The sequence below is a fragment of the Amblyomma maculatum genome, chromosome 4 (genome assembly GCF_055883805.1).
Source record: "Amblyomma maculatum isolate TAMU_Amacu chromosome 4, ASM5588380v1, whole genome shotgun sequence".
NCBI classification, from domain to species: Eukaryota; Metazoa; Arthropoda; class Arachnida; order Ixodida; family Ixodidae; genus Amblyomma; species Amblyomma maculatum.
Window position 1 is genome coordinate 155,085,671 of NC_139347.1, and position 13,295 is coordinate 155,098,965.

Genomic DNA, 13,295 nt, shown 5'->3' on the forward strand with positions numbered 1-13,295 from the left:
GGGAACAGTAGTCGAGCGCCGTAACCACTGCGCCACCCCGGCGGGGTGTTCGACTAAGAGAAAAGCGAGAAAAGCGGGACATTTTTGTCGACACATTCTTGCATCATCATCATCATCATCATCATTTATTTACCCTTAAGGGCCCTTTTGTTAAGGCATTACATAAGGGGGGGAACAACCGTGACATAATACATTGGTCGATAATACAATAATATAAAACAGAAATACATGGTACAGGGTTCATCTTGTAACTATTCTAAAAAACAAAACATCAACGTTAAACATCAACATAAAAGACACTGCTGCTCAAGAACAACCTGAAAAAACGACACGCACTAAGAAGCGCGGAAGAATCATTCAGTACTTGAAATGTACTGTTAATAATTGCCTGAATTTATTTGGTTCTGTTTCAGTGACAATGGCATCAGGGAGTTCATTCCATAATGAAATAGCGCTTGGTAGGAAAGATTTATTGAAAGAGTTAGTGAAGCCGTGTATGCGTTGTAAACTTAAAGAGTTAAAGAGTCGGCGTGAAGTGCGAAGCGGCGTGTGGACAACGATGAGCCATTAAAGGCTTCCGCCTTAAAATTGTTACTGCCAACATTGCTTAGATCGCTTTCCAATGCTCCGGCAATTATTCATTCTTACCGTTTCATGCTGGACTGCTGTATTGCTTCCTGAAAAATAGAGCAAATAAATAAATCACCGCCATCTTGCAGCCTACCTACCGCGTGACCTACTGTGTCCTGTGGATTTAAAGCTGATAGTGTCATTGGCAATTCAGACGTTTTTCTGCAGCGGGTTTAGTGACAAATAGTAGATACGACTGGCGTACTTTTGGGCCACTTTCCTGTACATATAATAACCCAGCATAGAATGCTCTTATAGACCAAGCCGACGCCTGCGAATAGACGAGCTGTAGTGGGAGGTGTTCATTTGGTGGCCAGTAACGGGAGGTGAAATGTAAACAAAAATGAGGGGAAAGTTGGTGTTCTCCCAGGCAGTTCAGCAGGCAAATCGACAAATGTAATTTGGACGTTTTTGCTTTAAAGAGTAGAACACAGATGAGTGAGCGTCTTCAGCCTTCATGAAGACGGGAGCTGTTTAAAGAACAGCACAAGCCCACGGTTGAACAATTGTTTAGTTCTTTTAGCGTTTTTTATTCCCTTGTACGGCTCCACTACGAGGTAGGACAAACAGACGACTAATGAATTCCAGTACATGATATTCTGCGAGTTGTGATTCGTTGCTTTTATGTGCGCAACAAGTTTTATTGCATGTCCATCCTTGTGTTCCATCGGTTTCTTCTCTCTATTAGAGTGCATTTTCTTTGTTCTGCTTATGGTCTGCTAGCCGTTGTGCGTGACATTCGCTCTGAGAAGTATGTCCAAGATGTTCTCTGATCATTTTATCAAGAGCTTTAGGTAGTCGCTGAGCTTATAATTTTTGCGTTCTCTATTTCTTTATAACATAGTTCTATAACTTGGTCATATGTTATGGCGGTTGTCATTTTGATGTCTTCATTGTTTTTTCTGGCAGTTTCCCGAAGTTGCAAGCATTAAACTTAGTAAGCGTCATCGTTATCAAGGACACACGGAATGAACGGCGGTCAAACTTTCTCTGAGCGTCATATATCCATATCGTCTGAATATTAAATAATAGCCTTAGGGGAAAGGAAGAGCGCAGTATCTGCCACAGTTGTTCTGGGGAAACCTGCACCGCCCTTTAAGGGATGAGGGGAAAAGTGGGAGTAAAAGCAGAAATAGGGAAAGAAGGGACGCAATGGAAGGCTATAGAGTACTTTCGACCACCTGGGTATCTTTAACGTGCCTATCGCCTTCATCGATACAGAGAGGCATCCGTGTGCTGTGCGGTGACACGTCTGAATGACGGTTCCTCAAATGGGTTGTTTCAAATGAGGTTTAATTTTCGATTCCCCATTTCTTAAAGGCAATCAGAGAGGCATTGGCTATTTACTGCCCCGCTTCGCTGGCTTCTTGACTGGGGCACTCCACTGCTGCTTCTGAGAACGCGCTATAAATTCCAAAGTCTGTGTCCTATATTCAGTTGGGGTAAAACTCAACGCCCTCGTGTTCTGTACAGTGTAAGTGCCGATTAAAACAGCAGAGATTAAAAATACTTCCGAAGCCCTCCACAAAGGTGTTCCTCGTAACCGACGTAATTTGTAACGTTACATCCTACAAACAAAACAAAGCGCCTTGATTCTGCTACTTTTTGACAAAGGCTTGTTAAAGGCCTGATTATATTAAATATATTTCATGTCTTCTCTTTGTTCCGTGGTGGAAGATTTGACATCAAGGACCCGTCCTTCTTCGGTGCCGTGAACCGGGCCCTCAAAGAGTTCAGTGAAGAATCTATGGTGCTGTACCTGGCGTGGACGGCCGTATTCACACTGGGGCCCCTCTTCAGCGCCGAGCTGTCGGAATTGATTGCAGGTGGTTCACACTCTGGGCCTGGCGACAGGACCATTGAGGAGCGATGTCTAATATTCATGGAGAAGGTGCTGGGTCACGCTGTTCCCGCCGCCTTCGTGCAGCTCAACGTCGCGGAGGAAGTGAGCTATATTTACTTATTGTCCAAACAACCACAGCTCAACTTCACGGTGGAAGTGAGCCGTATGCATTCTTCATCCAAAAAACCCCGCAGCTACGACATGCAACTGTTGCGAGGAACGCTTGTTTAAAATATAGGCCCGCAGTGCTGCTCCTTGGGATATGGTAGTACAGTGATGTAGAACTCCTGCAAGCGCAAAACTCGAGAGTTGAACATGTTTTATTTCATCATAGCAGTGACCAGCTAAATGAAAATAGGCAATCCAAAAGTTCCAAACACTGCAACCGCGAAAATATTTAGCTAGGACGTTATTTGTCATTCTAACGGGCTAATCATGGCTAAGCTCTTTCATGTTGAAGATTGTGCGAAAAATTCTACTTTCCATGTTTTTTGAAGAGATCACAATCACTAATGTCATTTGTGAAAATGTCGCTTGACCGCTTTCTCATGACCAAGCAGAAACGTTAAAATTATACACACTGTAATCCTAAAGCTACGCCGGGTAACATCATTGTCTTTATTAGGAATGTTTTATGCAAAACCGGAAAAGGACATCTCTCATGAGTAATCAGCATTATCCGGCTTCTGTTCCGACGGCTATCCGCCCAACATGACTATTGTACCCAAGTGTCTTTCTCCAGCCCCCATGTACTGTCTCATCTCTTGCGTTCTCATGCGTTACGCTATCAAAGCATTCGCTGTCTATAACCACTTGTTACATATACATCCAATTTATTCAAATGGGCTTCTTGACGAGCCTGTCAAATGTCAGGGAGATCAGGGAATAAACTATAGAAACACTTCTTTACTGGTCGCATAAAAACATCTGCCTAGTCGAGGTATTTTGTACGTCTTAAAATTTCATCTTTTCAGAGCCTCGCGCAAATGCTGGTAATATTCATAAAAAAACTGTAATTGTGATTACTTCACAGGTAAACAAGGAAAACATTTATCCAGGCATGCAATCTCAACTAGATTTGTCTCTGGTCTTCCATGAGCCGGCCAGAGCCTTAAATAAAATTAGCCTGGCTTTCGCTTGAGTTAAATCCGGTAGGTTGCGTAAGCAAAGCCGACGTAGCTTCCTCTTTCTGTTCTTTATTCTTCTTCTTGTTCTTGTTGTTCTCCTTGTTCTTCTTCTACGGCGCGGCGTGGCTACCGACCGGATTTACCTGACGGCTTGAAGAAGGGCCCCATCTGCTGTAGCTTTAAAGGGGTTTACGCGGCGGGCTGAAACCTGGAGCAGTATTTCTTACGAAATAGAATGCTCTAGTAGGCCCCAGAGGTGCACAGGCCCCGCTGGGGTGGCGCAGTGGTTACCGGCGCTCGACTGCTGTTCCCAAGGACACGGGATAGCAACCCGGCCTCGGCGGCAGCTTTTCGATGCAGGCAAAAATCAAGGCGCCCGTGTATTGTGCAATGTCAGTGCACGCTAAAGAACTCCACGGGGTTGAAATTTCCGGAGTCCACCACTACGGCGTTTCTCCCAGTCTGAGTTGCTTTGGAACATTAACCCCATAAATCAAGCCAACCAACCAACCAAGAGGTACAATTTTTTTTTAATATGTAATTGTTAAAAACGATTCGATGAGCGCGCCAGCGCCCCATCCTTGACTGCCAGTTAAAAAATTAATCCTACAAGAGCATGAATGTTTCCAATCAATTACAAAGTTTCCAAACAATTACAATTACAGTCACCTCACTGACTCAATGCCCATACTATTGCCGTTACATATAAAGTGAGGCAGAAAAATTACAAAACCTGTGGTTTCCACAATCGAAAGGGTGAATGTATCAGATGCAAATTGCTTGCGCGGTATTCACCTGCTTAGAGAAACCAAGTGAGGACACACAGTAGTGCTAGAAATATTATTTCGATCTCCTTTATAGGACCCGGGTTACAAACCGTGTTTTACATTTTTATTGACCTATATCACTGCGCACAGACGTTCTGGGCTTGAGCTTCTGCATTAGCTGAACAGTTCAGAATGGTATCTTTTGACTCCACCTTTTGGCACAGCTAGGGTTTATGTTCGTGTTAATTCGGCTGCAGATACACCCGAGCTCCAAGCACGTAGAATGTCTAATATCGTAGAATTAACCAGGTGCAAAATGTTCTTATTGCGTTTGAAGGAGAAGAAAGAAATATATAAGCAAAAAACTAAATTCGTGAATGATACATTCTGCGCTTCTTTGCTATTTCCACTTTTCCCAAATTGTCAGGCTCAGGAGGACATTCGCCGTGTCACCAAGAACATCGACTATCTTCTCAACATAACGCTTTCCAAGATGGTCATCAACGTCTCGATGTCTCGAGACTTCTCGAAGTTCGTCACTCGGACCAACTTGTTCGGGGACACGGGTCGGTTCTCCAGCGCAGCCGAGCTGATGCAGGCGGCCTCTGATGCCCTTCCAGAGATGGGCGACTCGGTGCTCACAAATTACCGGCGTGCCATTGCCTTTCGGCGGGCCTTGCAGCTGGGAGCGTGCTACGTATCCAGGCTGTGGCGGCCAAACTACTACCGCTTCTACGACAGCCGTTGCCGCACGATAGTCGTGTCTCCCCTTGCGGCTACGCTGCCTATCTACAACGATCAGACAAGTTCAGGGCTACGCTACGGCGCCATCGGCTCCCTGGTTGCCGAGGCGCTGTTCGAGACGTTCTATGAGCGCCGTCACAACCTCCTTCCCACGCAGAGAGAGAAGGTCAACGGTATTCGCACCTGCATTGAACGCTCCATTTTCAAGGTGAAGTGCCAACGTAATCGATGTCCTGTTGTGCCCTTAATTTAACAAACGCTCTCCATCTCCAAATTCTTGAACAGACTCTAACACTAAGTCTCAGGAATGAAACACAGCTGTAGTAGACTCAAACGAAAAAGCATTTCTGCGCTCTGCTATGTGATGCCACGCCAACTATCACAAGGTAATCGAAAAGAATTGTGAACTATGCAAGAGGACGTTCTTTTGTCTGACTAATTCCGCTCCTATTTTTCCTAGTCGGCAGAGTTCTCCAACCTCGAATATTTTCATTTCAGCGTACACTGAAATGTGAAAACGGATTCTTCTTTTTTTTTTCTTAATGAAGTACTCGCAATAATATTCATGTTACTTCTCTCGACTGCTATTTTCAGTGATTTCTGTGCCACTGAAGTAATGAAAAAATGTGTACACAGGCGAAATTCATCCTAGCAGAATGTGTTTGAAAAAAACTTTCTAATACCTGTCTCTCATCAACCGCTCTACTAGGCATCATTAGTTGGAAGCTTCTCTTCTTTCTTGCTTACGAATACGGAGCAGAACTGTTTAAAACTCCTAATTTCATACTCTAACAATGAGACTTTGTCAGAATTCACACTTCTCTATGGAAGTTTTTCTTTGCTTGGACTGTCTTATCCATACTAGTCATGACACTGTTCTTTCATATACTTACTACCAATGCTTTCCAAATTTTCTTCTTTTTGCCGCTTTTACTCAGCGACATTCACCAGCACCAACAAAATTCTCCGCATATCCTACTTGACGTCGTTTATCTTATTGCCTTTAGGTAAACTTTTTAGACTTCCTAAACTCTTTTCTGCCCATGAATATAAAAGCTTTCTTGTTTTCGTGTTTGTCAAAGGGATCTTTCGCGTCATGGAAGTCATTCACAGTGTTCTGTCAAACTGCCTTGCCCCCGTACTTGTTAACACTGAGATTATAATTCGTCACGTGAATAGTGAGCTCGTCTTCCCCTTTTAAAGAAAAATATCTTTTCTCAAGTGAGATCCCGACTTCATCAGCTTTCTGTTTTCTAAACCGATAAAAAGTATCCACTTACTATACTGAACAGTTCTTTATAATCTGATACCCTATGATACCAAATATCATACCCAATTGTAAACAAACGCAGAAAATGTTGTGTCTTTAGAACAGAATTACTGTGCGTCCCTTTCCTGTTGTAGCAGCAAAACCGGTCGCGAGAACAGAATTTTGTTCATTGACATCACAATTTTTGATATTTCCAATAGAAAAGTGTACAAAACAACATACTACGCGAACGTAGTACAGAAAATACTAGACAATCGTAAATGTTCTACAGAACTCCTGAAAAATGTGGCGTTAGGAGAGACCTCAAGAATATTTTGTAGCATTTTGACAAGAATAGCCTGGTTCGACTAGCTGTATTGACGAGGACCCCTAGATGACACACTTTACCAAGATATGGCACATTGTGCTGTCTAATTTGGAAAAAAAGCTATACATTCGGGCTCTTCCAAATGCATTTTCGCTAGCCAAGTATGAGCGAGAACGTTTTACTCGTTCTTAAACTATTCCATTGTGCGAACTCGATTAATGCATCACTCTGTAATTCCTAGACCTTATGCCGTATTCTCCCACTGTCTGCCTGCTTTCCTGTAATGCATCGCTATATTGCGTCAGGAGATGTCATTGTTGTTGTTGGAAATATTCATTTTGCAAAACTAAAAACAGAAGAGATATAAAGCGCTGCAAGTGGAGTCCTTATTTCAGGATTCCTATGACACAGCTGTAGCTCTGGCAAGAGACGAAATTTTCTTTGGCTCTGTAAATCTGAGCTGGGCAGGGTAGACTCTCACAGTTCTTCAGAATTGTCTGTCTGGGTCGGCGGGTTTGTCGCCGAAAGATCCTCATGCGACGTGAAATGTGCGCGAGTGTGTGTGTGTGTGGGGGGGGGGAGTAAGGGGGGGTATCGCCACAGCGAAAGGAGGCACCGTCATAATGATGCGACTAGATAATACTTAGTTTATGCAGGTTAGAAAAAATGTTCTGTAGTTAGCGCAAATCTCAGCCAGGCCTCTCTTGTGGTTATCTGGCGGTGTAAGGGAGGAAAGACATGTCTCTTATACAGAGAGAAAGTAAATATTCACCATTGGTAGGAGAAAGGAGAAGGGGAATGGGTGGTGCATTTTAAAGCAGCAGATGGAAGCCGCTTTTAGTCCACTCATTTTCAAGTGTTCACTTTGAATCAGTCACAATTGCCTCATAATTTATTGCAGGAATTATCCTTATGGAGCCCTAAATTTGCAGCCATAACTTATTATATTAGCTGGTTTTCTTTTGTAAAGGTATAGAATTCTGCTACATTGCATGGGATTTGTTCAATGTTTAAAAATTTTATACATAGGCTTCCACTCTGGGTTAAATTCAAAAGCATAATGACAGCTTTCATTTTACCTATTTATGCGATTAACCAGTCTTGCTAACGTCAATAAACCTATTATATTCATATTTATTGCCTGCTGGCTCTTCAAAGGGTCTTGAATAGTAGCTGCGCTGATGTGAGGTTCTAGAGTAAACGTAGCCACGTCTGTCTGCAGTGGTGGTTAGTCCACAGCGTAAGATTGTTAGCAGCCGCTTTTGCGTTGTAGATCGAACCCTCATTACGGCTAGCTGCTCCGCACACATTCGAGTCTGTGAGCCCACATTCAAGTCGTGATTCGTACGAGAGTTGTTGGTCAAACAGAAGACGTGGCTTGCCAAATCCTCGAAAGTTGTATACGCTGTAGGGCAGGCTGTTGAGTACACTGTCCTTTATTCTTTTCGTGCTCGAGTCGCCGAGAAGCGGTATTCGAACTTGCACTCCCTTTGCACGCAAGGCGGCCGATCCACCGGTTACTTACGCTGTACTATCGTAAATTTAGTTCGTAAAATATATACCATAGAATGCCGAAGAAGTGCCTCCCCCCTTCTCCTTGACTCACAGGATGCCTTAAAAAATATGGGGGAAGGGCAGGAGAGGGGAAGGCGCGCTCCCAAGTCTACACTGACGTTTTAGACGGCGGTTAAAAAATGCGGACCATTAAAAGCGTTAGTGAGGTATTACTATGGCGACGCTTGTAAAGATCAAGATGAAGATGACTTTGATGCGAAACATGTGTGCGACAGGCAGCTGTTAAAAGTGTAGTATGCGCCCTAGAGCCCTATAGACTACAGGGTGTTAGCTCCCATCAGGCCATCTCACAAAATGAAGAAAAAAAAAACGCCAGCGAGCGCCGCTGTACCCGCAGGCCCCGAAACTCAAAATAGGTTTTGAGACCCCCCTCCACCGCCATTTTGCACCCCTTACGTACCTTTGTCCCCTCTTCATTTGTAGTTTCCTTTACTTATAGCTGCTTTATAATGCTTATGAGCAACAAAAATTGTAGGCTACACTTAAGCTGTGCATTTAGGGGTATGACGCGACAGCGTAAGCTAGCACTCGACCTGCTTTAACCGAGCCGTATGAACGTGCCTGCGTTTCCTTGGGTAAGGTGAATGCAAAGGACCTGGAAGGTTGATTATGGTAGCAGCCTCCCATATGAAAGGAGAGGCCCTATTTGGAAGCTCCTGCCAAACGCAACGTTGCGCAACATAACGTAACGTCCAGTCAGTGCGTGGCCATGTCAGCTGCCAGCGGCCACTTGACAGCGCCATGCTCTTCCCTCTTCGCACACATTGCCGACACGGGAATTACTGAAAAATTGGGCGTTATAGCGTTATGGCAGAAAAACGGCTGATAGGCTAGCCAGACTGCAAGAACACGCGTTGAGTTTCGATTGGACTGATTTCCTGGCTACGATCAAAAAACACATTTTCAGAAAGTAACTATTTTAAGAGACGGACAACGGGCAAGATGAAGGGTGCTAACTGGATAGTGCACAGATCTGCGAGGTTCGTTGGGAAAGGGTAGGGCTTGCTCCCGTTATTTTCTTCTAATCCTCTGTTCCAATATATTGCAACTATGACCGGACCGCACTTTAGGTAGCATTATTTTTGCAATTCATTGGTAAATACCCTTTCTTGTTGTGATCATGGTATTTAGCCCGTCAAAAAGCTCTTAATCCGGCCATGTCCACTCAGTCCTGATCAGAATGAAAACTTTTAACATGCAGTGGCAGGTAGTCGTGTCAAACTAAGTAGAAAAAAAAAACTCTAAAGTTGTCACAGAGAAACCTCTGTGCGGCGTATTATTCCGAACCTGCTGTGAAACAAAAATCTGAAGTATTTTCATATTTTAAGCAGTTTAAAGAGAAAAGAACTGCAGAACTACAAAACATGCAGAACAAGCACAGCAAAACCTTCTGGCCTACGCAAAAATCTGACGTTACGAGAGAACTGCGTAATAATGCGTCATATGTATTACAGGGCACTTCGGTTTTTGTTTTTTTCGGCTTGAAGGTTGTCAAGAAACCAGTCCACGCAAACAAAACACATCTAAACTGTGTTTCAATCGCTCATCAGCCGTGAGAAGTTTAGATGTGCTCAATGAAGAACTGCACCAAATCATCCGAATGAAAATTTAATATATACGCTGTCATGAAACTGCATTTCTCCATATAAGTTAGTGTTCCGTAACATCGTTGGTGTCAGCCGTGGCTGTATTTTGATGGAGGTGAGTTTTGAAACCAGCCATGCGACAAGTGGGAATGCAGTGTTAAGAACACCAGTTGAGTCAAAATATATCCGGTGCACTCTCACGTGACATTTTAGGCGGCGTGAGTATTTCAACACCATATGAAACATATAACAGAATTCTCAACCTTCGCACTGGCAACAATTGATCGCGATCACCGGTTAATGCCCTGTAATTTGAGTCATTACAATAGTACGTGCTCATTGAAGATGCATGTGCTGAACAATTTTATGTTCAGAACCTTTGGAACCTTGCCAATCATTCTTCAAACAGATTTCGCGTAACCCAATCTTAGATGTCCCTTTTATACGGCTCGAGGCTTAAAACATTTGGTATCAATCGGTGGAAGCCAAGTATTCCGTCAGTTAGGAGGTCTGCAAAATATGAATGCCTCCCCATAGTTAGCAACAGTGCTCCCTATAGTAGTCTGAACCTCTTTCAGTTGATGAAGGCGGAAAGATTGGCTGACCAAGTGTACGACTAGTTTTTTGCACTCTTAGCGCACCCAACAGAAACCTAACTACATTAGAAAAGGTGATGAAGTAAGGCCAAATAACCATTGTGACGTTGGACTTCGTGGTCTAACGCGGACACTTCGAGTTACAACATGGTACGACCTTTCTTGCCGAATCAACAATAACGGCATGTCCCGAAACACTTGCGACACGGATCCGCTGACAAGCTGACAATGAAATGACTGAGCATGCTGTCTGCTGAACTCAGGGAAACAATGCAGTACCAAATTACACAGTAGAGGTGTTATTGAACAATTTTATGTTTTTGTGGCGGCATAGGCCATTCCCTCGAACCGTCAGGCTTACTTAGGCCTCGAAAATCTGTGGATGCTTCTTGAATTTATTGAAGCCCTCATACACAGAACCTTATAGAGGGAGCTGATGTGATCGATTTATACAGGCAGTACTTTGAAAGCATTTTTGCAACTTGAGTGATTTACTGTACCGTAAAAATTGCCTCAGCTTGCGTCTTTGTCTTGTGGCCGATAGGTGGATACTGTGGAGAACATGGAAGACGCCTTCCTGCTCTACGGCGGACATGTGGCACTGTGGAATGCATACCGGTCGGAGGTGTACCTGCATGACCGGCGGCTTCCAGAGCTGGAAGACTACTCGGAGGACAAGCTCTTCTTCATCGCTTTCTGTTTCATTCAGTGCGGAGGCAGTGCCATGCCGCGTGACACTCTGTGCAACATACCGCTCAAGAGCTACGGCTACTTCGCCGACACCTTTTCCTGTCCGCTGGGGAGCGCCATGAACCTAGGTAATCGGTGCGCTCTTTATTGAGCTCCGCCTGTGACAGTGCCTGCGCATGGAGGTTGGTGGGTAGAACTTGCAGGCACTCGGACCTTACGATGGCTATCAACGTTGAACTTAGTGTACTACACTGTTATCCACAAGAATGCAAAAACAAGGACAGAAACATAAACAAACACTCGTATCAATGTGCCGAAATGACGTTGAACTCAATTCGCTGTGTTACTTTCCCTGCACAGCTAACTTTGCTGCAGAGCGAAGTGCATGTTTTTATGATATATTCTGCAGACGGCGTTTTTGAATGAGCTGTTGATGTTATGGGCCGCAGGCGTGAAAACTTAAAATTTTATATATTTTGGTTTGATGGAAACCTAAGACTGCCTGAAGATCTGTAGTTCTATGATTGATCTCGTTTGATAAATATATGTGAGCACTTAAGTGGAAATTGAATTTCCTTCAAGACATGTGGCTGCATTTCCTTCCTGCCTATGGGTAAGTCAGTGGGGCATGGCGCTTTGTGGTTCCCTCTTGCGTAATAGACTTCGGCGGATATCTTTTTTTCTACACTTCACCTTGTTCTCTGCGTTTTTGCACTGACTGCAGCTTCAACATACCCAACCTCTTCGCGCCGTTTCTAACTGTGCAGCAGGTAACATTCGCCACGGCGAATTTCAGGGCAGTGGAATTAAGCTGACAAAAATGGGCCACCGAGGATCGGGCAAATGACCGGTTCCTACACTGATCATGCGGAAGAAAGAATACATCTCTTCATCATTACCTTCAGAGCTGACTTATAGACTGTTTCACTGATTTGCTCATTCTATTGCGGCATCATCGCACCTGCCTCGGTGACAGAATTATAGATGGACGTGCATATAGAATAAAGTGAAAAATGAGGTGGGAATAGGCGACCAGAAAATGCAGCAGCGATAGTGATCTCTCTTCTTTTTGTTAAAGGCGTGAAATTTTCGTACATCTGCAACCCCAAAATAAGAGAGACATGTTGGGGTGCTGAAACTATTGAAAATAGAAAAAAATGAACAATAAATGCACAAGAATTATGGTTGAAGTTAAACAACGGATTTGTTTTCGCAATAAATGTGTGTGCTTAATTCTTGTTGGAAAATATATTATACTAAATATTTCTTCTGCTGAAGCTTCCAGACTATCGTCTTTTCTTGGCGTGTGCTGTCTTGTTTTTATACGCTTGTCTGCAATCACAAACTTGGTGCAATCAAGACTGAAGCGCAGCAGCACCAAACTGTTGGCGCGGGGTCCCGTCGAACGGAAGTGACGTATTCCGGCTACTCGAGACGGAATTAAACCAACTAATCGCTCAAGGTGCCAATCCAAATTTCAAGAGTAATAGCATATTGTTTACGAAGCAACTGATGAACAAATGATCAGCGTGTTCTTCCGTGTAAGCGTCTGCTGAGAAAATTGCATCAGTGTGAAAACAAGTTCGGTGTATTATAGGCAGCGACAGTTCTCCAGAGACCGTACAGGAGTTGATTTTGGTGCAATTCCGTGCTCAGGCACGCGGAGAATATCGAGTTAAGAGAGGAAATGCATTTTAAAGCTGCCGTCTCGGAACACGAATTGGTTCCGAGACGGCAATAAAAAAAATTGATCCTAGATCAATCATGCCATTAAATTTCTCATGGAAAGTGTATACACCAGCGCAGCTGCTTTGTTATTTACTACAAACACTACTCGGTGCTCATATTTTCAAAGCTCGCATTTTGGAGCGACAGTGAGACACTCGCTAAGCTCATAATTTCTACTAGTGCAATATAACCAGGTGACACAGCAATCATATCAGATTTTTAGGCACACGGCGTCACCTTGTTGCTGCTGCTGTAATAAGAAGCGTAGAGAACGCCTAATTAAATATAGTTTGGCTAAGTTAGCTTAATTCCCTTGTCTGTCAAGCATACTAATCCGAACATTAGAGTTTAAATTCATAGAGGTTTCAAAGAATATTATGCGCCTTCAGAGAGATAAAAAGTTTAGCATAGACTAATGGACAACGCAAACAT

The 13,295-nt window shown here is 43.7% G+C and overlaps 1 protein-coding gene across 1 annotated transcript; it reads left to right on the forward strand.

Annotated features, from left to right (window-relative positions):
* Positions 1-2,377: 2,377 nt before the first annotated feature.
* Positions 2,378-11,286, forward strand: LOC146193333 (neprilysin-1-like). The gene is made up of 3 exons (XM_084600521.1): positions 2,378-2,575; positions 4,795-5,319; positions 10,990-11,286. The coding sequence occupies exons 1-3, from the start codon at positions 2,378-2,380 to the stop codon at positions 11,284-11,286; spliced, it is 1,020 nt and encodes a 339-aa protein (XP_084456647.1).
* Positions 11,287-13,295: the final 2,009 nt, after the last annotated feature.

Coding starts and splice junctions, on each gene's coding strand:
- LOC146193333 (XM_084600521.1), top strand. CDS start 2,378: ATGGTGCTGTACCTGGCGTGGACGGCCGTATTCACACTGGGGCCCCTC. Junction 2,576..4,794: donor AGCTCAACGTCGCGGAGGAA/GTGAGCTATATT, acceptor CCAAATTGTCAG/GCTCAGGAGGACATTCGCCG. Junction 5,320..10,989: donor TTGAACGCTCCATTTTCAAG/GTGAAGTGCCAA, acceptor TGTGGCCGATAG/GTGGATACTGTGGAGAACAT.